Source organism: Callionymus lyra, chromosome 6 (assembly GCF_982586985.1).
Source record: "Callionymus lyra chromosome 6, fCalLyr1.hap1.1, whole genome shotgun sequence".
In the NCBI taxonomy this organism is placed as follows: Eukaryota; Metazoa; Chordata; class Actinopteri; order Syngnathiformes; family Callionymidae; genus Callionymus; species Callionymus lyra.
Window position 1 is genome coordinate 24,095,109 of NC_141823.1, and position 24,848 is coordinate 24,119,956.

The window sequence follows — 24,848 nt, forward strand, 5'->3', positions numbered from 1 at the left end:
CTTTGAACATCAGGCCTTTTTGATTTGTACACCTCCACATTAAAAAGTATTTTTGCAACACCGAGATAAGGAATTTAAAACACATATTAAGAGTCAGTATACATCAAGTGATTTTTTTAAAATCATGAAGTTTGCTGCTATAACTACTAATAATAATGATAACTGTCATTATTATAATTATTATTATTACTACTACCATTATTGTGATAGCTGTTTTTGTTATTATTATAATACAAATGATCTATAATTATTATTGTTATTATTATTATTGTTATTATTTTTATTGTTATTATTTTTATTGTTATTATTATTATTAATGAATGAAGTTCAGAATCGCTGTTGAGTTGGGGCGGACACTTCTTTGCGTCATGACGTATGACGTTGCTGGCGGGAGTTGTGATGTACAGTTCCTTGTTTTCAACCCAGCGCGGGAGATTCAGGAGAAGAACGACAGCGGCGGTCTGAGCTGGAAAGTTGTGAGTCGAACACACGTTTAATATTCTACAAACAGCTCAAACAAACCCGTGTATAACACTGCACAGAAACAGAATGACGTGTTGTTATAACTTGTTCAGACTATTGCACGTGTTCTCTAGTCTGGTCTGTTGAGTTTCACACGAAGCTAACGTTGGAAGCTATATGATGCTAATATAGTTCTGACGAACTCTCGAATGTCTTCTTGTGACAGTGCTGTGACAGTGTTGTCAGGAATTCAACATGCCATGTGAGAGAAAGCCAATGCGTTATGGACACTCGGAGGGACACACTGAAGTCTGCTTCGATGACACCGGCAGGTTTGTGTCAAGTTTCATGAGATTTTTCGGTTGTGTTGTCACTCAATTGCAAGACATTATAAAGTTTTATCATCTATAATGCATTTAATGCAGTTTAGTGCAACACTATCAGTGTGTTATTAAACTTATGGTACAGTATATATTTGGATGTCTCTACAAAAAAATATGTCTTGGCATGTTAACCTTTATGTCAATTGTTGCACAGATTCATGGTCACCTCTGGAAATGATGGAGATGTTCGTATCTGGGAAAACCTGGATGATGACGATCCAAAATTCATCACGGTTGGCGAGAAGGTTTACTCCATGGCACTGAAGGCGAGTCATTTAACGACCCATCGTATCTCGTATTGAAGCCTAATTCTCGTAATTCCGTCTTATTTCGTGTCATTCTTCAGAATGGAAAACTTGTGACGGCGAGCTCCAACAACACGGTGCAGGTTCACACTTTCCCTGATGGTGACCCGGATGGTATTCTCACCCGATTTACCATGAATGCGACACATGTGACGTTCAACAGAAGTGGATCGAAGGTTGCTGCTGGTTCCAGGTAATTTAACATCCTCTTCACTGAAAGTGTCACATCTGTTTGACTTGTTTAAGAGCAACGACGAGTAGTTATTATTTTCACATGCTGGATTTTTACAAAGAAAGGCAAACACATTTTTTTTTACAATTTTCAAGATGGAGTTTATTCATGATTTATCTTAAATTATTTTAGCCTTCTATGAAAGTAGACCAGTGCCATCAGAATATTGAATGGCTGAATGTATTTTTTCAGATATTGAAAGGTTGAAATAATTTCAATTATTCAATATTTGTTGTATTTTAATTTCAACTACTCAATATTTGACATATTTTAATTACAATTATTCAATATTTTTTAATTTGTAGCCTTTTAAATTCCATATAAAAAATACGAAACCTTTTAAATTCAGTATAAAGAATTTGAAGCATTTTAAATTCAGTATTAAAAAATGCAGAGCCTTTTAAATTCAGTATAGAAAATACAAAGCCTTTTAAATTCAATATAAAAAAATCCGAAAATTTTTAAATTCATTATAAAAAAACTTAATCATACTTTCATGCATAAAAGATCAGGTGACGTCGTCTCTGCCGCATCAGTTTAGATATTTTCATGATAAAGTATTACCATTCAATATTCTGATGGCACTGATCTACTTCCATACCTGTCAGTACCATTATTTGTTGATGCGTTGAAGATTTTTCATGTGACTGAACTATATCATGTATCAACATTTTTGTGCAAGCCACATTCTTATTTTTAAATAAAGTATTATTTGACTTTTTAGAAAGCATCAGTAGTGTTGTTCAACACTTTAGCTCTAAAAGAGTTGGGTGTTCATGTTTTTTGGAAATTATCATGATATTATATTGTCTTTATTATTCAGCTTCTTGATAAACAATCCGTTAAATGTTAATATTAATTAGGACAACGATGTTTTTGTCCCACTATTAAATATAATACATGTTAATATTCAGACTGATTTTGATTAATTTATTTGAATCCTTTTCCTGCAGCAGCTGGTTAAGCCGGGGTGCGTGACATCCACCTTTTATTGTGTTTCATGTTTACCGTGTCCACACTACAATCTTGTCATGTTCGATATATTACATCTTGTCGGGAATGGGCTGTTGATATTTCCTCGTCATGGGCGACGGCGGCGGCTCTCTGGATTTCTGATCAGTTTAAATCAGAGATGGAAGCGGCGTCTGCAGCCAGGATTGATTTCTCCTAAACATGTTTATTACATCAATGATGTCTCTGAGCATGAAGCATCTGTTGTGTTATCGACCGAACAAATCTGACATCTGTGGTTGCTTCATCAAACGCTTCTCTGTGTCGTCTTTCTTTTACTTTGAAGGTTTGATTTCGGTACTTGATTTACATACTAGTTGGTTCAGTTTTGTCCCTCGTGTCAGTGTGTACTCGTGAACTAAACTACACTCCTTCTTTATCTTCAACTCTGCAGTGACTTCCTGGTGAAGGTGGTTGAAGTGTCCGACAGCAGCCAACAGAAGACACTTCGAGGGCACGAGGCTCCAGTTCTTAGTGTCACGTTTGATCCAGAAGATGAGTACCTGGTGGGTATTTGTGTTCTAGCTTCCCTGAATCTATTTCAATTTGAATTATAAACATCCTGAATGATATTTGCTCTTTTTGTCAGGCTTCTGCCAGCTGTGACGGCTCGGTCGTGGTTTGGAACATTGAGGAGCAGGTACTTTATTCCTACATATGTATTTATGTGTTTTACCCTAAAACTGTTGTGCTTTCTACTTCAGACTCAAGTCATCAGTCTTCCGTTGCTGCAAAAGACCAACGATGTGTGTAATGCAAAATCTCTATGTCGCCTGGCGTGGCAGCCCCGAGCCTCACGGGTAATATTTCCAACGGTGTTGGACAGAACTAGATTGTTTGTTTCTATCAATATTAAATAAACAAGCAACTTTGTTTTTAGCTCTTGGCTGTTCCTGTGGAGTCCAAGGTTCATCTGTATGCACCAGACACCTGGGAGAACGTTAGCACCCTGTCTGATGATCTGATAACAAACGTAAGTAACGCATTAAGAGATCTTCAGTAGATGAATCATAATGGCTGACATGTTTTGCCTTTTAACTAACCACATGCATATGAGTTCCTTATTTTCAGAGATCATTATGTGGAGCTGTTGGCTCAGAAATTAAGAGTGAATTTATAAAGAATAATTGCTTAAAGCCGAAGATTATACATCAAAAAGTTGCATCTAGTGGTCTCTAATAATGACCAAGCTTCATCAACACATCACTACTTTTAATAACTTTAGTAAATCAATTTTATTTAAAGCTACAATTTGACCAACTTTACCAAAAGATGTATACTAATTATGTATTATGCTACAGGTTTTATTGTATATCAGCCAATTATATAGTTTTTAAGAGTTTACAAATATGTCTTACGACAGTGTGTATATGCCGAGTTGGTATTATTAACAAAACCTTTTAAAGTTACCTTTTTATCTGATTAAGGCATGAGTTCTGACTTTAACCTACTCAGATTTTCATGCCGTCACATCCCACAATAATCCTGACGGAACATAGTCTGGAACAATTGTAAAATATTTAAAGTTACTCGCAAAGTGGATGTGTTTTCCGGGGTTTCAGTATGAAAAGTATTTGTTTGCGACCAGGGTTTGGCTAAATGTGAATGTTTAAAGTTTCATGTCTTTTTCAGAACATCAACGTTGTGTCCTGGTCACCCTGTGGACAGTTTTTAGCAGCAGCCAGTGTTGGCGGTGTGATGACTGTCTGGGATGTCGATAGTAAACTTTGTGTAGAAAGGTAAGTAACTAGTCTCCAAACTATATGGCTATTTAGTAAGAAACATTTTTTTATTTTTTATGAAAAGTAATATTTTTGTGATTTATATTGGCAAACTTCCTCTTCACAGGCAGAAGCATGAGAAGGGCTTCACGGTGTGCAGTTTAGCGTGGCATCCTTCAGGCCGTCAGATCGCCTACACGGACATAGAGGGTTGTCTTGGACTCCTGGACGGATTCAGCAGCTCATCATCCAAGACCTCTAAGGTACAGCTGGGATTTTGAGGAACCAAACTGAGTCACAAATGACTTTCTTGCCGTCAATCTCAACTCCCTTTTGACACTGTTGTTGCTTTCCAGGCCGCTTCCACGGATGCAGAGAAGAATTATGACGACCTGTTCGATGAGGACGACGACCGACTGATGGATGATGGACTCGGTGACACCAACTCTCCTGTGAAGAAGCCGGTTACTCAGGATGACGAGGAAGATGACGACGACTTCCAGGTGCCTGCGACCGGGCGAGTGAGGAACCGGGTGTCAGTCCTGGATGATGAGAACTCTCTTGGTCAGTGAAACTCATTTCACTACCAGATTTATACCGTTTTTCTTAACATAATCTGAAACGTCTTCTCAGACACCGGCTCTATTAAGCTCGGTCAGCAGAAATTTGGGGATGACGACGATGATGATGACGCAGGCAGTGCGATTGTGCCCACAACTTCTGTGTCGATGCCTATGCGTCCTGTGTATGACGGGCCGATGCCAACGGCTCCGCAGAAGGCGTTTCAGTCCGGCTCCACGCCGGCTCATCTCACTCACCGCTTCATGGTACGACACGAAATCTAAAGCATTCATAAATGGTGCAAAATTCTCCTAATATTCTTAAATGATCTCTCATCAGATGTGGAACTCTGTGGGAATCGTCCGAGGCTACAATGACGAGCAGGATAATGCGATCGACGTGGAATTCCACGACAGTGCCGTCCATCACGCCATGCACCTAACGAACTCTTTGGGTCACACCGTGGCTGATATTTCCCAGGAGGCTGTGCTGCTGGCCTGCCCCGGCACCGACGAGTTGGCCAGGTGACTTTTCACTTTACAGCATGAGCAACATGAGCAATAGACAGATTTTGTTAAATTAGACAGCCGGAAACATGGCGTTCTGGAATTCTGTTGCACAACCCAGTAGAAACTTAAAGATCTCTTCGGTGGATACACGTGTCACGGCAGTAAACAAGACTGAATCTTTCTCTACAGTAAAATCCAGTGTCTGCACTTCTCCTCCTGGGACACCAACAAAGAATGGATAGTGGACCTTCCCTCCGGTGAAGATGTCAGGGCGCTGTGTCTCGGTCAGGGATGGGCTGCAGTCGCCACCACTTCACTGATGCTTCGACTCTTCTCCATCGGAGGCGTCCAGAGAGAAGTCCTGTCTCTGCCCGGACCTGTGGTCTGCCTGGCAGCACACGGAGAGCAGCTTCTGGTCGTGTATCATCGAGGTAACAACTTCTGTGTAACCCACATGAAGAAGAAGATGTCAAATGGGATATAGAAAAGCTTCAGTATTTTAACAAAAATCTTGATATAACTTATTGAGACCAGATTTGTCCAAAGTCTGGCTGAGGGGCCATTTCTGACCCACACTTAATGTGAAATACTTATTTTACTTTAAATTATAAACTTCTGAATGAGATATCTCACTGTTAGGCGTGTGTATTGGCAAGAACCTGGAGATACGATATGTATGATGAAGCTGGCATCAAGATGATGTACTGCAAAATATTGTTTTACTGTAGCAACAAGCATATAGTTGTAGTATTGCTCCGAGTTCCTTACTCTGAATTTACAGACCACGTGACTCTTGAGAAATTCATAACCTCTTATTTGTTTTGAAACCAAAATATGTCCAAACATCTGCTTTAAAAGCTACTGCAGTCCACTGTATCCTCTCGTCCTCAGTTACTGCTGGGATCCTGCAAAATGTAATAGTTCCTTTAGATGCAACGAGGTAATGTCTGCTGCAATTTAAGGGCCAGAAGTTTAATTGCAACACAAAAATGGACAAACGTTAATTATTAAGGTTAATATTTGCATGTTTATTTTTAACATTATTTTATTTAACACACACTTTATCAAACTATTAACCATAAAATAACTAAATTACATATGATTCGAAGGACAAAAATAAATTAATTTAGAACATTGTGTAAAACAATAGTATACTCACGGTATTATGAAGGTTGTGATGAATTATACTTTGTAGTTTGACGCATATATTGACATGTTCATTTCCAGCGACTGGTTTCAATGGGGATCAGGCTCTGGCCGTGCAGCTGATGCAGTTCGGTCGAAAGAAGCGTCAGATCATCCACAGCGAACCGCTCCCCCTTTCTCCAAAGTCCTACTTGAGCTGGCTCGGGTTCACGGCAGAAGGTGCGGGGAAAACTTGAAACATCTGTTGAACACATCGGTTAGAAAAGTGGATTATTTTGCAGGAACGCCGTGCTACGTCGACTCGGAGGGAGTGGTGCGCATGTTGAACCGCTCGGTGGGCCACACCTGGACACCAGTGTGCAACACCAAAGAGGCCTGCAAAAGTAAATCGGACCATTACTGGGTCGTGGGAGTGCACGAGAACCCCCAGCAACTTCGGTAAACTTTGATTCTTGATGGTGTTTTTCATACATTCTCACAGTAGGATTGTAATTTATCTAAAATAGATCTCTGAGAGTTATATTTTCAAATGTAATTAAATTTAGTATTAAGTCTCTTGTTTATATAATATTGAGCACAATAGTTATGTTGTCGAGCATTAATAATTATTTATACGGCTGTTTTATTTTCAGGTGTATTCCGTGTAAAGGTGCCAGATACCCCCCCACCCTACCCAGACCTGCTGTGGCCATTCTGCCCTTTAAGCTGCCACTTTGTCAGACAAGCACCGAAAAAGGACAAATGGAGGTAAACGGCAGAAAGCATTGTGCAAAGACAATAATATGAAACACGATGGATAATGGGCAGGTGCCAGTATAACATCCCTGCTAAGTATAAGCCTTGAGCTCCAGTTGGAGTTGGTCAACCTCTGACCACTTAAGAGGGATGAGGACCAGAATTTGGAGATGTTGGTTCATAGTCTTTATGACTTCTGGAGCTAAAGACAAATATTATAGTTTAATACTTTTTCTCAACTACAAAATGTTTTCACTTAAGTGATTGTTCGTCAAACTGTCATCTTCTGCACCACAGTGAGAGACACATCTTCAAATAATTTGTGGATCCAGATGGTAATAAGAAAGACCACCAAGTGAATCCACTGTTCTTTTTCAGTTAACAACATATCCTTTATGTTTTCTGTTTTCAAGTTATTTTGATAACGGAAAAAAGCCTTTTTGTTAGAGGTGACAAGTGCATGAAGCAGACAGACATGTGTACGATAAGTCACTATTTTATTCTCTTTCTCAGGAGCAGTACTTGCGCTCCGTTCTTTTCCACAACCACTACGACTTCCTGTCGTCCGCCGGCTACGAGATCGACGAGGACGCACAGACTCGGTCGCAGAAGGAGCAGCAGGAGCTGCTGATGAAGATGTTCGCAGTGAGTCAAGAATCTTCTCCGATCTTCTTTCGCACTCTCCTGATCACCGTCTTCTGCTTCCAGCTGTCGTGTAAACTGGAGCGCGAGTTCCGCTGCGTGGAACTGGCCGAGCTGATGACGCAGAACGTCGTGACTCTGGCCATTCGGTACGCGTCCAGATCCAGGCGCATGGCTCTTGCCCAGAGGCTGAGCGAGATCGCCATGGAGAAGGCAAACCAGATCCGAGAGGAGGAGCTGGAAGAGGAGCCGCAGATCCCCCGCCAGACTCCGTCTGGGTAACGTCAAATTCAATCTGTTGTCTCATGGCCTGTCAATCTAGCTGCAATCTGTTGTTTAGAGATTTGTAGTCGACTAATGCTTTTTCTTCTGCTATCCATATTGCGGTTTATTTCAAGATGGACATTTCTTCTGAGCCGTAATGACACCAGTATCAACAGCAATGACTTTAAAGTCATAAAAAGCATTTTTAAATAGTTCTGTTGTGCTTTAAATGACTTATTTTGATTCATTTTTATCTGAAATCAAAGCAGGGTTTTCTTCATCTTGATGTTTTTAGAATTAATCAATTTAAATCTGCTATTCATTGTTAATCTTTAATAGATATGGTCATAGTGAAGTTACAAGAAGACATCCCAACAACAGACAGGAAGATGAAGAAGAGGAGGAGCAGCAGGAGGAGGAGCAGGCTGAAGAAGAGATGGAACAGCAGACGGAGGCTGAAGAAGAACCCCCGAAACGTAGGTTTAAGAACTTAAGTCCTATAAAAATAAAGGCCAAAACATTCTGTTGCCTTCACCTTTTTCTGTGCCTCGCTTTAGGTTCAAATGTTTTTGCTAAAGGAGCCGCTTCGCCCGTCATGCCAAGTTTGACACCAAGTGAGCTAATTTTTCCTTTTTAAGGGCCTTTGGAAGTCTTTTGAAAAGAAAGAGGGGGAGAGAAAAATAATAATACAGAAGATCACATCAACCTCAACATGATAGTATCGTAAATGTATAATAAACATAATGGACAAAATCAATCGTGACATAATCAACAATATAAACTGTTATGACGAAATAGAAAAAAAGAAAAGAAATTAATATCCTTGTTTGTTTTTCAGTTGCTAAAGGTGCAAGAGCCAATCCCTTCAAGGTGTGTTGTGCGTTTGTGACTTCTAACGTGTTTGTGGTTTAACGGTTTCTTCGCTCCTTCAGGTTTTCAGTGCAGGAAAAACAACTGGTCAACCACGAGTGACGAACATTTTGGACAACATGACAGCCAGTCGGAAGTCTTTTCCGCTCTCGGCATCATCGGGAAAACAAACCAAAACTTCTGTTCTCAAGCCTCTGGCCCCGAGAGCAAAAGCAAAGGTGACGTTGCATAAATGTTCCCTCAAACGATACACATTCTGGCCTCTTGAAACTGTCGTTAAAGCAAATGTATGTTAAATATAGTTCATCAATTCAAAATATGTTTCTTTATTTAGACCCAGTCCACGCTCCTGCAGATGTCCACGTCAAAATCAGGAACTCAGAAGAAGAAAGATAAGTCAGATTTGGCGTCAGAGTCGCCTAAACAAGTGGAAGACTCGCAGCCAGAACCCCCAGCAGAGAACACGGAGAACAAGAGGTGTTTTTCTTTCAACGTTTCTCCTCCAAGCTTGTTTTCGTCTTTTGTCTAATCACTCTCCACACCTTTGGTCTGTTTTTCTCATGATTGATTCAGGCCCAAAACTGGTTTTCAGCTGTGGTTTGTGGAGAACAGGAAAAACATCATAGCTGACAACCCTGACCTGGAGGAGACAGACGTCATCAAGGAGGCCATGGGTCGTTTCAGAACGCTGACGGCCGAGGACAGACTGGTGAGCCGTAATCGTCTTTCTGTTCAACCACATTTAGAGGGATAATAGTGGATCTTTTTTATTTATTTTCTAAGCTTAGTTCTTCTGATGCATCTTAGTAATTAGCTAGTTGTGTTAGGGACCGTCACTACTGACCAAATGCATAATAAGGTTGGAATGAAACTTTCTAGTTGCGTCATGAGGGAACGGGAAGAAGAATGGTTAGGTGCTCATGGAAACGCTCAGATTTAAACTCCAGCTACACGCTGACATAAATGCAATGATGTGACATGTTCCACAGGCTGAATATGTCCCGTCTGTGGCCTTCTAATACATCTTGTTTCTTAGCCATTTTGAAAATTAAGATTGACAATTAGATTAACACAGTCATTTTCACCCTTCATGACTCATTTATATCAACTAAAGCAGGGGTCGCCAACGTTTTTTGCACCCAGACTGGTTTTAATGTTGGCATTATGGTCATGGACGGACCTTCATATAGAAACATTTTCTGAGTAAACTTGACTTAACAAGTGTCTTGACGTGTCAAGAGTCACAGGCTAATGTAAATACCATATATATAATAAACAGAAATGCATTTAAGGCAATAATATTTTTTTTCTTTCTCTGCTGCCTGGTACGGAACTTTTTTGATTTTATTAAGACAAGTAAATTAAAAATGTTCACTCACAATAAACATATTTTTGTTGTGACTCATGTCTAGAAAAAATATGATGTAATAATGTTAAAGTGAATAAGAAATCTGCGTCTGCTTGAAACTACCTAAAATATTTTTGAATATGGATCATGGTTGGTCAAATAAAAGTCTACTTTAATAATGAAATGTATCTTTAGCTTCATATATGGTCCCGGTGTGGTCGTCATGGAGACTTAATTGTGTACATTTGGAATCTGAGACCATCAGTAATTATGTGTTAGTAACAGATTCTCTCCTTCTGTGAAGATTCTGACACTGTCTGGATCTAAAATTATTTAATCTATCTTTTAGTTTAAGATTCAAGAATGTATAAGATGTCATAAATATACATTCAATCAGTGATAATTATCACTCTTTTGTATTATTTGAAGTCGTATGAGTAACAACACTGATCTTAAATGTAATTACTTCACTGTTATATCGGTGGCTGTGAAGGCTTGAGCAACGTAGAATGAATCAACTTGGAGGTCTTCGGTTCAAGCCCCTCATCATGTGCTCGGTGTCTCTCCGTGGGTCTGAATGGTGATCCAGGGATGAGTGTGCATACATCAGTGCTGGCAGCAGACGACTGATGACACTGAGAGGAGGAGGGGGAGCAGCACTTGTTGCCTGGGAACCTCAGGGGCCCGTGGGTTTGTGGTAGAACACACTTTGATCTCATGATAAAGACATGCGAGAGGGTCTGATGAAGGTGATGAGTCACCTGGTATACAGGCTTGATGCTCTCCATTGACGGTGAATATTAAGAACCCACCAATAAATCAAATAAATCGAGTTTTAATCTCCCGTTTTTGTGGACATAATGTCTGGCCGGTTCTGATGTGGACTTGAATTTAATTGACCACATATATTGCTTTTATTCACTTTATGTTTATAAGTTTGGCTTTCAAATTATATTTTAAAAAGTTAAAAAAATAAAACGATTACATTTCAAAAATTTACAATTAACATGCAAATATTCACAGTGTTTGTTTGCATTTTTGTTTGTCTGCTGGATAGCAACAGTCATGTTACCTACTGGCGATGACTGAGGACGAGAGGATACAGTCGTCGTCATCATAGGCTTTTAAAGCTGACGAAGCATATTTTGCTTTCAAAACAAATGAAAGGGAGTTATGACTCCGTCAAGAATCATGTAGTCTGTACACCAGAGTCAAGTACTCGACAATACTACAGTATCATAATATATCATATTGTTGCCGCTGTCTCCTGATACGCATCTTCGACAGTTTCTTGACAATAAACGGCCCTCTTATGTATATATTTATAGATGGAAGTACACATGTCCAACAAGTGAGAGGAAGTGCGTCACTCTTGACTAAGGAGTCTTGATAGCAGTGTCTTGTGTGCTGGAGACTGTGTTTATTGTTGCGTGTGCGGCCTCCGTTGCTGTCAATCCAATCATCAGACCTGATGATTCATTCGAGCTCTATTACACACAGGATGGCACTTCCCTTTTGTCTCAGCTCCGAGGGAAAAAAGGGCTGGAAAAGGACTAAAAGCGGAGGGAGGAGAAGAGCCAGGAGGCTAAAAGCGAAGCCGCCTGTCAATAGTAATTAGAGACGACAGGATGCAATTTTCAACCGCATGTCTGAGTGTCGCTGCGCGTGTGTTTAGCTGCCGTTCTCCTAATGGAGGCTGTTTTAAAGTTCATCGTCCGATAATCAACATCTCACATTTCCCCCTCAGTCCTGGACCGAGAGAGCGAAGGGGAAACCTGGCGACGATCTCAAGAAGAGGAAACGAGCGGACGGAGATGTGGAAAAAGAAAAGGATGCAGTGGAAGCTGAAGAAAATAACGCCAGGAAAAAGAAACCTTTAGATCCTTCATCCAAGCTCTCGGCATTCGCATTTACCTCAGATTAGATTGTTGTTGTTGTTGCCTCAACTATATTTTAATGTTTTAATAAGTCTGTTATTGTCACCATTTGTATTTACCAGTTTGTATTTTATCTGGTGTCAACTGTTTCTGTTTTCAAATCTAATAAATATGTTTTGTTTTCAATCTTTTCTTTTTTTCTTAAGAAACGGTCTTGAATTAAGACCAACCCAAAAGTGTTTTAATGTGTATTTTATGAAGTGTTTGAAATAGCAATAATTATACAATTATTTTTATACATTATTTAAACAAAAGCTTAAGTCAAAACCATAGTTTGGTTATAAAATGGTGATCATAATTATCTTTTTCTTTCTTTTTTTAATTTTCAAGCAACAGTTAAAGATAAAAATTGAGCAGATTAACTTAACCTTAATATTTAGGATGAAAAACGTCATCAGATTTTTTTGGATGGTGTACAAAACTCCGGGTTCAAGAATGAGTTCGAGGCCACGCCCCCTGAGCCACACAGCCAATCAGATGTCTGCTGAGATTATCCGACCTTCTAAAAACCTGGACTTCAGAACCACTTGTTCTCCATCCGGACCAGAAACTCCCAACAGGTGTCCGACAGAAAGTGAGAGCAGTCATGGACGGCACCACACAGCAGGACGGCGGAGAGAGCGGCTCGGTGCTGAACGGACACTTCTCGGCGCTGGTGAAGCGGCCGGTGGTCGCTGCCGGACGGACCCCCGGGCAGCAGACCCCGGACCCGGAGCCCGCGTCCCACCGGTCCTCGTGGAAGGAGGACCGGACCAGGAGCGTGGAGGACAACGAGACGAGTCTCCCCTCGCTGGCCGCCGCGTACAGCACCATCCTGAGGGGACTCGGAGAAGACCCGCAGAGACAGGGGCTCCTCAAGACCCCCTGGAGGGCCGCCACGGCCATGCAGTTCTTCACCAAGGGGTACCAGGAGACGATCGTGGGTGAGTTTTTAAATCCAACAATTCTTCTGTGAGGATTCAACAGGTGGTCAAAGTCCCACAGAAGATGCTTCAATGTTTCCTCTGGATTGTTACACTTGTAGATTTATTTAATTCATTTATTTGTACACAAAATATCTGAAGATTAAATAGAAAACTAGACTTTACTTAAGTAGTTAAGTTAAGGAAAGCAGTTTAAAAATAAACTCGGACCGTAATTTGTTTGATAATTCTCTCTTCTGCTCATTTATTTAAATAAACAAGTCAAATAAATACTTTTTTTTTCGTTGTTACATGTTCAGATGTTTTCACAGATTATTCATAGGTCCGTGTCTTAAAAACTTACTGAGCAGGTCTGCCAACACACCCAAGCATTCAATCCCTGCCATACTATTAGACGATAACAATCACTTTATGACTGTAATTACTGAAGACGTTACATAATCATAAATCGAGTTATTAGTCACAGTTGTGACAGAAATATATAATTAATTTTACTTGCATCAGGTTGAAGTCAACAACCGGTTTTTAATTACATCCCAGCCCATGAAACAAATACAATATCTCACTAATGGTCATAGAAGTAGATTGAGGAGAAGAACTGGTATCAGCTGCAGAGCTGACAGACTCATCAGATACAGATATTTATTTTAGGTATTCAACAATATAGCCATCATTAATCCATCCATGCTTTATTTAAATAAACGGGTGTTTATCTTTGTATATAGTGAGGTTTTTCAAAGGTCCACGTGGACTAGTTTCTCCATGGTATGCTCGGTTGGGGGGATTTTTATTGGAGTCCGACCCCTCTTTCTTTTACGGCTCATCTGGAAGCTGTTTGTTTGTGGGCTTGTCTGATGTGCGCCGGCGCTCTGAGGTCAAGCCTGCAGTGGGAGAGAAGCTCTCCATCAAGACTCTGGACAGGAGAGTATGTCAGTGATCGTGGCCACGTGTGAAACTCAGCCGGCGGAGATTGAACCCTCGCCTCATTGGTCCGACTACAAAACCTCCCCTGAAACTTGTTGGAAAGCCGAGGACAAACACGTTTTTTTCCAGGATGTTTTCACTTAAGATGCTTGGAAAGAAAGCGCTTTAAAGTTGGATGAATGTGCATGAATGTTTGTGTACGGTCACGAGGTCAGCTTTCATCATAAGTTCAAAATCCACTCGTGGACGAGCACATGACCCACAGTGGAAACATGATGTGGAGATTAAACCGGACCTTCCGACTATAAGACCTACAAAACCGTTTGATTAGAATTATTTTCGTTTCCTTTTAAGCGTCAATACTTGTTTTGTTCAAACTGATTGGAACAACCTTGAGGATTCGGTTGATCATTTCACCAAATCGATTGATTTTCTTCTCTTTGTCTTCGTACTGATACATCTCAGTTCAGGTCCACATTCTACACATCCATTCAAGAACTTTTTTTTTTAATTACACAATAAGAAATAAATTCTAATCGTCTGTTTCAATATTTACATATTATATATTTTACGGTTTATATATTTCTTACAGTATATCTTCAAAGAATCCCAAATAAAAACTACTTTTACAACTGAAACTGTCAGAACAGAAGTTAATTGTACATTTGAGCTCAATTACTGGCCAAGTAGATATAATTAAAGGGCTGCATTTGGCCTTTGTTCACATCCAGTCGACCCCCTACTGAGTCGCCTCCCTGCCCTGAAACCACAAGTTTTTTTGACAAGGGATCCGAACCTTGATTTTATTGGATTTCTTCTACTAATTGAGAGACAATACAGTTCAATGCAACCAGATGAAGCAGCTCGGCGTCATAAAGCGTCATTCATCTGACCGGCAGCAGAGTGGAAATGACCCGCAGGAAGTGACTCACCGAGGCCGTGGACCTGCTTGTTCAGGCGGCCGTTTCGCTAAAAATGATGAACTGACGATGAATGAAAGTGTCAGTCTTTACCATCTGGCCTTTATGTACTTAAGGTTGACTTAACAGTATTTTTCCCTGGTGCGAGAGAGACATGCACGAGTGTAATTACCAGTTATAGACAGTGGGATTCTATGGAGATCAATTATCTTTATAAATATACATATATGTATGATTTTTAAAATATGTGATATTAATTTAACGGTCACATTCATCTTTGATTGCTCTACTGTGAAGGAAATATTCGGTCAATGTGTCATAATAACAAGTATGCTGTCGAGGATTTTGGACATATTTGCGATAATTCCTCGTCAGGGGAACAGCACGTGTTTATAAGATTAAAAAGTTAATACAGTTACTCTGGTTAAGAAGGAATATTTCTCTCTAATATGCTGCAGTAGAATTACTTGAGAGCAAATTTCCTCAGTCCTTCAGTGCTGTTCCTTTGTTAAACTTCCTTTTTTTTTATATTTAATTTATTCAAATTATTCTTAAATGGACTTATTGTTGGTTTGAATGCAACTGAACTGCAATATTGACACAGATGGATACAAACAAAAACATATTTTTTAATTCAAATTGACATTACCATTGAAAAGATTGCAATTTTAAAATCAATGGCTGCGATTATAAATAAAAATAAACACTTACGCTGACTCTACAGTAGGTGGCGGCAGAAACAAACGTGGACAGAGTCAACGCGCCTTTCACAGTGTTTTTTTGTTCGTATCAAATTGTACAAAAAATGTTTAACTAATTCGATTGGTCTAACCAGTTTAATTTTGACACGTTTTTGTATGATTTAAGAAAATATATTGTTTTTTTATATTGTCCACTCGAGAAATTCAAATCCCTAGTCTGTGAACCCTTCACAAAAAATGGCAAAAAAAGAATTCTGAAGTTTTTAATGGTCAACTAATATGTTAATTTAAGTGTGTCTTAAATAGATGTTGGACTCTATTGTACTCATCAGTATGTGTCTGTTTGCACAAAACTCTCTTTAAATAAAGATATTTACATTAGAAAATGTGCTTAAGCCCCGCCCACTGAAAACACTGCTAGTGTTGATTCAATCTTGTTAACCATAACCACGCCCACTCGGCTGTGACGTTTATCACCGCGCGTCATCAATCCTGGAAGTCCCCACCTCCAAGGGACTCGTTGTATAAACAAAGCGGGACGTGATTACAACTGGCTGAAGCCATAATTACGTCATGATGGACTCCTCTCTCGTAACCTCTCGTTCGCCGAGATTTCAGACGTGGGGGGAGAAATTTATAAAGTAATAAGTTCAAAACATCATCATGACGAGAGACTTCTTCGAGAGGAAGACTTCAACATTTAAAACACATTAGTTGACCTTTAAGCAATACAATAAAATATCTATATTCTACATATATTATTTTTCGTAAATTTAATTATGCTGAAATCAGGTTTGCACTGATACAGTTAATACTATTTAACCACATGAAAATGGATGAGTCCGACCCCCGTTGACACTTTAATCTCCTTCAACCAAATCTTGGATGTACTTCCTGAGCCGCCAGTCGTGTATAACAAGGTTCTAGTCCCTGTAACTCTTTCAGTGGCTCTGATCGCTCACTTGTTAATGACCAGTTGTTTCTTCAGGGGTTGGTTTCGTTGTCCAAGAGCTACATATGAGCAAGAATCCACCGCTACTGTGATCCTCTCTGGCCGGTTCAGTGGTGTCGAAAGTGTACAGAAGATCTATGACTTTTCACTGCCTTTTAAAATAGGAAACAATACGTTAAGATACATTTGGACGACACATCATTTGAGATTTAGTCAGTATTTTAAATACATTTATTTGGTCCAATATCAACTTAAAAGCCTAAAATCTGACCTTTCATTTAAACTTAGACCACATTTGCTGCTTCACTGTTTCCATACAGTGATCAACAGAAGCAACAGGTCCTCACCCACCACCAGCCTCCCTCGACTCCACCTCAGAGTCCCAACTGATAAGAACTCAGGAAATTAAAAAGTACGACGGCGACGGCATCGTCACAGGCAGATAAAGCAGTTTATTGCAAACCTGGCGGACATAAGAACGTAATAAAGGACAAACAGGAAGTGACGAAGGTAGACAGGCGTGTGATTAGATGGTGCAGAGAAGGACGATGCTTCTGTGGCGACAAGTTCACACAAACAAAAAAAACATTTTGAAAAGGAGCATCATTTATTCGTTTGTTTGTTTATCACTGTGTTAATGCATTCTGGGGTCACTCGAGGTGAAACCTATCTCAGCTAAAAGTGTTTTTTTTTTTAAAGAAATGAACAAATAATCGTAATTTGTGTTTCTGCTCAGACGTGCTGAATGATGCCATTTTCGACGAGGACCACGACGAGATGGTGATCGTCAAGGACATCGACATGTTCTCCATGTGTGAACATCATCTGGTTCCCATTTTCGGCCGGGTGAGATCTTTGACTCAGATGTGTGTCACCAATAAAAATGTGACGAATGGTGTTTTTATTTAGTTATTTCACTCACATAAAATGAATCCTCGTTGCTCAGGAAGGATCTTTAAGGTTCAAGAAGAGAATTAGATTAGACTGATTTGTCTTCCCTTCCTCCTGTATTCCCTCTGGAGGTTGGGCTGCATCCCACTTTACCCATTCTAAGTGGGCTATTTATCCCCCCCATCCTTGCCTGCAGGTGCACGTCGTTTTAGACAATGAACGTTGGCAGCTGATCTATTTTCCGACGGTCTAAATGGGCTCCGTTGACAACAGAATCACACTCTTAACACACGTCCTGTTTGTCTGTGAGTGTGTCGGGGGGAGGGCGGGGGGGATTGTCATCAGGTGGTTGGGAACAACACAACATGATTCCTCATCACTCATAAGGCGTCACTCTTCCGACACCTGATAAAATTGTTTATTCTCCAACCGCATGAGGTATGTTGTTCTGGTGTAGCGCTGGCTGTGGACGGCTTAAGGCTTTAATGATACACACTCATGCACACACACACACACACACACACACACACACAAACACTTAAATGTCAGAGTCAATTTGTTGACAAGACTTGAAAAAGGGCAGCAGCAACAAGCGTGCAGATCTCTTCCCTTTCTTTCTTCTCCTTCACTGCTGGATCCACCTGATATTTGATGGACTTTCACGGTATTTGGACATTAAACAGTGGCAGTTTTATACGCGGCGCCGGATGAAAAATGAAAGACATGTGTTTTTTCGCTGATTTAGAAGCACTATTTAAATATGTTTTCCCAGATTTAATCAATATTTCTCACGTTTATGAAATATAAAATATAAATGTCAAATCTAAATCTAAATGTTAAATACATATCTAAATGCTAAATAAACATCTAAATGTTAAATGTATATCTAAATGTTAAGTATATATCTAAATATTTCATTACAATCTAAACGTTAAATATATATCTAAATATTAAATGTATATCTAAATCTTTTATGACAATATAAACGTTAAATATACAGTATATGTAAATGTTAAATATATATCTTAATGTTAAATAAATACACGGATCTCAAGTGGCGCGGCATTTAAGGGACCGTCCTCCAATAGACGAACACCGAAAAAGGGTTGACTTCTTTTAATTCCTGTCTTTATAACTCCTTAATTTTAAGTCCTATGGTCACCATCTTCATGTGACTAAAGGGGCCTCCATATTATGTAACTACACTTCTTTTTTACATTTCTTTTTTAAATCTTTTAAATCACTATTTTCATGCAAAATATCACATACATTTTGTAATAACTTTGTAATTAATACTCTGATGGTCACCAAATTAATGTCACTTATGGAGCACCTTCATATGAAGTTACTACACTATTTACTTTTTCAAATTTCTATCGAAATTCTTAAAAATCAATATTTTCATAAACATTTTGTATTTACTTTGTAATTACAACTCTGATGGTCACCACATTTATGTCAGTTATGGAGTACCTTCCTATCATGTTACTACACTCATTAATTTTAAAGTTTTCCTCTAAATTCTTTTAAATCAATATTTTCATATCAGTTCTTAATAAAAACTCTGACGGGAAACCACATTTACGTCACTTATAAAGATCATTCATATCATGTTAATAATATTTTTTGGTCAAATTGTTCTCTGTATCATTTTAACCCTTTTGAAACTAAATATTGAACCCTGTACAATAAGTGTGAATAATGTCTTTATAATACCAGTTATTATTATCAACACGTTACTATATACAAAGAGTAATGATAACATGTCATCTGTCACTCATACAAAACATGCTAACACACAAAACAACTGTGTTAAAGGAGTTGTTGGACGCACCTACAAAAGTAACAGAGATATTATTTACACATCGTACAGCAGCTCTGGGACAAATATAAATGTATTTATTCAAGTTGAACATGAACTTGTAGTCAAAGGAAGAGAGAGCTTTATAGGTTTCTTAGTAATGTTTGTGGAAGAGCATGTTGTTTTTATTGGACTTTGTTTCCTATGTTATTGGCCATTGATGACAATTTCACACACTTGCAAAGACCCACAAAATGTTTACTGGTACAGTGATCTGACAAAAATAAAATTGATCAATAGATTAAGTTGGTTTTAGTTGGTTCAAATTACAAATATCATAACATGTTAGTATAAAGGTCTTTCAAATAAGTAGAGACTAAAAATAGCCTTCAGTGTTTTCATGTAACTAGTCATAAAATGTTGTTAACGCATTATTACTGAACATTAAAACCAACCTGTTAAAGACTAAAGTAGGTTTTTAAGCCAATAGCTGTTTAAACTGAACACTGTTTGTAATATTGAATATTGTTTTGATTGTTTAAGCGCTTTATGACCCTGGTCTGGAAAAGCGCTATACAAATAAAAATTACTTACTTACTTACTTACTTACTTACTTAATATAATAGATGTTGTTATTGAGCATATTGTTAGTATTATTTATGCTGTGTTGCATTAGAATTTTGATTGTTAATTTAAGGATGTGTTTCATGATACATTTTTTTCTCACTTTTCTAATTTAATTTTATTGATTGACAAATGGCATGTTATCCATTATTCTTTGTATATAGCAATGTGTTGTAAATAATAATTGGTATTATAAGGACATTATTTATATTTATTGACTGACAGATGATATCCATTACTCTTTGTGTGTGATGTAGGAACATGGTAACCTGCTAAAGTAGCAACCTATGTTATTGACCCTTTCAGTGAGTCCTGCCGTAGTCGAACAACCTCACAAAGAATAAATAAGTTGTTATAGTGAGTTCCAAGTGTGTGAACTCCATAACTGACATAAATGTGGAGACCATCAGATTTGTAATTACAAAGTTAATAAAAAATAACACAGACACAGTAAAGACAGCAGGAGTACAAACCAGGATTCACTAGAAGCTTAAGTTTAAGTGGTAGAAACAAATCAAAGGGTCCACAATTTTTAATAGAGAACATGACTTCTTAGTTAATTTTTAGTTAGTTAATATAACTTAATTTAGTTAATATAACCTTAATCTAGAGAGATACGAAGATAAGACAACAATAACTTTCTTATTCTTTGGCTAACAGACACAAGTCTTACTTTAAACCTTTGGAATTAAAGCTAGAATTTAGTGTTTTTAGTTTGTTGATTTGTGTCCAGAATTAGCATCTTAGCGTCCTTCTCCGCTAATATACAGAAATATTCTCAACACTGCTAATATTAGCATAATAAAGCAGAGATGCAAGATAAAACCGGCTCCCCCAGTGTCAGAACTATGTTACTGCAATGTGTTGGGTTGGTCGCCCAGATCAAGTTATTCAGTGAAGAACATTGTTAAAAGAATAGCTCGAGAGTTTTAATACATGATTCATGACTATTTAAGAGAAAAGAAAACATATCTAAATGTTACATATTACTGCTTTAAATGCATTGATGAACATCTCAAAGTAACGTGTAGACGTGTTATAATCACTACCATTCCTTCACTATATTGATTTTTAAAAAACATTACATGGGCAGAGACTTTGACCTTTGAACCGGTGAAAACAACGTTCCAATATCTCTCCCGGTTTTCCTAAAAAGAGACTTTGTTCAGGCTGCTTGCCCAACAGTGACAACAGTGTGTGTGCACGTGTGTCATCGGCACTACACTCAATTGTATGAGTCGTAAAATGTATTTAAAAAAATACCTAGAATCCATTTGGAGTCTAGGAAAAATAATCACATTTTTTGTTACTTGATTACTTGAATTATGTATGATAATGTTGATTCATTTTTAAAAAATTGTATTAGGCTATTTCTCCAGCATCTAAAGGTTTGTGTTGTTGTTGTGTTAATCTTGTTGTCTTCACGCTGCAGGTTCACATCGGATACCTCCCCAACAAGAGAGTCCTCGGCCTCAGCAAGCTGGCCCGGTGAGACGCGTGTGTGTGTGTGTGTGTGTGTTAATGTGATCAATGTGTGTGTTTCCTAAAGCTGATTATCAAAAGGTGTGTTTGAGTGTACTAGTGTAACATCTGAGCTTAGTGACCCCAATACCTTCAGGCTTATCACACTAACACCAGATACTATCTCGCCGACACACAAACAAAACCCCCCCCCCCCCCCCCCACACACACACACACACACACACACACACACACACACACACACACACACACACACACACACACACACACACGCTGCAATGATGTCGCTGTTAGTTTGATGAAGAAATAAATATACATTTTGCACATTATGTCTTGCAAATATATGCTAAACACATTAGGAGGTTGGTAGTTCAAATCCCAGAAGGGTTCAATTCAATTAAATTCAATACAATTTTATTTAAAGTGTCTTATCATAACAAAGTTATCTCAAGACACTTTACAGTTGAAATAAGACTATAGTTGATTAAGGAAAAATAGATCCCAGCAATTCAACAAAGAGCAAGAAGCGAAACACTGTGCAGTGAGCTATGGCGAAGAAAAACTTCCTTTTAGAAGGCAGAAACCTCGAGCAGAACCTGACTCATTGTTGACGGCCTCCTGCTATGACCGGCTGGGAGGAAGGATGGGTAAGGAAAAGAGTCAGGGAGGATATAGTGAGCAAAAAAAAAGAGGAGAGTGTAGGGTTGTTGAACTAAAAGGAAAAAAAGACATGTATAATTCACCACTTCTATTAATATATATTAAAAGACTATTTTACTTGTAATATAAATCGATAAAAATGAGGAATGATGACTAAACAAAATTAAAGCAAATGCTTAAACTTTTTTAAGAATTAAAAAAAAGGTAAGAAAAAAAGGGCTTTAAAGTGTGATATAGACTCGCAGTTATAGATATTAATATAAAATAGTAATATTTAAAAAAAAAGGATCTATTATTCAGTCATTACATTGTAGGTACATACGTCTTGTAGCCAGATTAAATGAATTCACTAAATAAATAAAGAAGCTCAGAGACATAACAAGATCTATAAAATAACCAGGTAAAGACTACGAGTGCGGGAATCAAACCAGCGTCTTCTAGATCCAGAGTGTGAGCTCTATAGGTTGAACCTCCAGGGCAGGTGATGAAATGTATTATATTAAAGAAGTGAAGGAATTTTGTGCCACGAACACGTTTGTATCATGTCATGTCTGCAGCACGTGTTCGCAGCAACATTGAAACCCTCGCGTGACTTTATCTAAAGAGCAGCAGGTGATGAGGTCGCGACCTCACCATGATGAAGAGTCTGGATTATAATCCAGGATGATGTGTTTTTCTTCCAGGATCGTGGAGATCTACAGCCGCAGACTTCAAGGTAGAGACGGACGTGGTGGGTGTTTGTGTAGTTGTTTGTGTGTACTCACCTCAGTGTTTGTGCGTCACAGTCCAGGAGAGGCTGACCAAACAGATCGCTGTGGCCATCACGGAGGCACTGAAGCCCACCGGGGTGGGAGTCGTCATCGAGGCGACGTACGTCAGATGAACTTTGACCTCTTTTCATCCTCCTTCAACGTCTTCTGTTCTTCTTCTTCTTTGTTTCTTCCTCCTTCCATTCACTCTTCTGTCCACTTATGTTAGAATAATACATGTCACTTCTTTAGTTCCTTCTTCACACCAGCCTTTTATCATCCATTCCTTTCTTCTCCACCTGTTTACATTCATCTGTTCCTTTTTCTCACATTCCTTTTTTCTATGTGATTTCTTTTTTTTTTCTGTCCTATTAAAACATGTGTGAAGGAATGAATTTGCACATGTGACAGCACTGTTTCCCTTTACATGTTTTTTCTTTAAATGTCTTGTTTTTTCTCTTTACATCTTTCTTTCTTTCCTTAATTTCATATCATTCTTTCATCATCTTTATATCTTTCTTAACATCACTTTTTTCTTCACATATATAATTTTCTTTACATGTGTTTTTTCTCACTTTACATGTGATTTTCTTTACATTTCTTTCCTTCTTCCTTCCGTTGTACATCTTTCTTTCTAAAACTATTTGTTCTCTTCATTCTGTTACATATTTTTTCTTAAATATTTCTTCCCTTCTTAATATTTCTTCCTTTCTTGATCCATCTTTCCTTTACATTTATTTTTTCTGTACACATCTTACTTCCTTGTATTCTAAATGTTTATCTTCTTTTTTCCTATACCTAACTTTTTTCTTTACACATTTTTTGTCCCTTACATTCTATTCTTTCCTTTCATTACATACCTTATCCATAAACATACCTCCTTCCTTCCTTTAAATATATCTTTTTTCTTAACATGCCTTTCTTTCTATCAGTCTGTTCCCTAGCATTTCTCTAATACCACTTACTTCCCTCTTATACTTTTCTTTGCCATAAACCACTTTCCATCTTCTTCCTCTTTCCCCATCTTATCCTTCAATTTTGAACCTCTCTTCCCATCCTTTCTTCCTTCTCTCCATTCACGGTTCAAGTGTAGTAAAGTAGATGTGTTTCTCCTGCAGCCACATGTGTATGGTGATGCGCGGCGTCCAGAAGATGAACAGTAAAACAGTCACCAGCACCATGTTGGGAGTCTTCAGAGAAGATCCCAAGACCAGGGACGAGTTCCTCACACTCATCAGGACTTGAAAGACACTTTTCTTCTGCTCCAACTTTACTCTCACGGAGCAGTGACGTCACCAGCCTCCTGGAGGCGGTGATTGACAGGTTGTTGACCTTCTGAGACTTCAAGCCTCATGTTGTTGTTGTTGTTTACTTGATATCACACTTTAAGTCAGGAATAGACAGTTCATCTCTAGACTGGTCAACTAGTAGCTTTTGCCATTTTAAACTACTTCATGTTTCCCACAAATATATTACAGAACATCTTCCCCTCAAACCTGGCAGCTCATTTATCAAATGACAGTAAATTATATTCTACACCAAATAAAAAAACAAATGTTCCCACATGAAAATTAAAGGTTTCACACTTTATTAAATATATATTCACCTTTTTTGTCTTTGTAATGCATCTGGAGAAGGATGTCAGAAAATCCCATGAATTTAAAGCTAGTTGCATATTAATAGTTCAAATATTAACGACTTATTTATTTTTTTAATCAAGCATAATAATTGTGTTCGTGATGACGTCATTGTGACACTTTGATCACATGGTTACGTGCCAACTCGCCCCGAGATTATGGGTTATTCAGTCTGTGTTGTTCATGTGACCCAGTGTGTTTGTGTGTTCAGAGGGATAGATGTGTGTGTGTGTGTGTGTGTGTGTCGTCACGTGGCCTTGTTGTGAGAGGAAGACATGTTGTTTACGCCTTTATCACGTCATGTTTTGTGTTCAATCAATCAATAAATGACATTAAAGATGGTTCGGTTTTTCTTACTACAAATACAGTATCATTGAATGTAACCATAATAATAATAATAATCTCTATTTATATAGCGCCTTGATTCATTCAGCACGATCCTCACGAGAAATACTACC

General features: G+C 38.5%; 2 protein-coding genes across 2 annotated transcripts; both read left to right on the forward strand.

Annotated features, from left to right (window-relative positions):
* The first annotated feature begins 438 nt into the window (after positions 1-438).
* On the forward strand, positions 439-12,252 carry wdhd1 (WD repeat and HMG-box DNA binding protein 1). The gene is made up of 26 exons (XM_087793352.1): positions 439-476; positions 689-794; positions 1,000-1,111; positions 1,192-1,343; positions 2,788-2,899; positions 2,983-3,033; positions 3,098-3,193; positions 3,274-3,366; positions 4,026-4,132; positions 4,242-4,377; positions 4,471-4,678; positions 4,748-4,941; positions 5,015-5,199; positions 5,374-5,615; positions 6,412-6,549; positions 6,612-6,768; positions 6,963-7,077; positions 7,579-7,710; positions 7,774-7,985; positions 8,311-8,447; positions 8,529-8,585; positions 8,810-8,841; positions 8,904-9,059; positions 9,176-9,318; positions 9,415-9,550; positions 11,937-12,252. Exons 2-26 carry the CDS (start codon positions 718-720, stop codon positions 12,111-12,113), a joined length of 3,357 nt encoding a protein of 1,118 aa, XP_087649478.1. The 5' UTR covers positions 439-476; positions 689-717; the 3' UTR covers positions 12,114-12,252.
* Positions 12,253-12,678: 426 nt separating this feature from the next.
* On the forward strand, positions 12,679-24,729 carry gch1 (GTP cyclohydrolase 1). Its single transcript, XM_087793353.1, has 6 exons — positions 12,679-13,049; positions 17,283-17,392; positions 21,295-21,350; positions 22,688-22,719; positions 22,790-22,874; positions 23,872-24,729. The coding sequence occupies exons 1-6, from the start codon at positions 12,713-12,715 to the stop codon at positions 23,996-23,998; spliced, it is 747 nt and encodes a 248-aa protein (XP_087649479.1). The 5' UTR covers positions 12,679-12,712; the 3' UTR covers positions 23,999-24,729.
* The last annotated feature ends 119 nt before the right edge of the window (positions 24,730-24,848 follow it).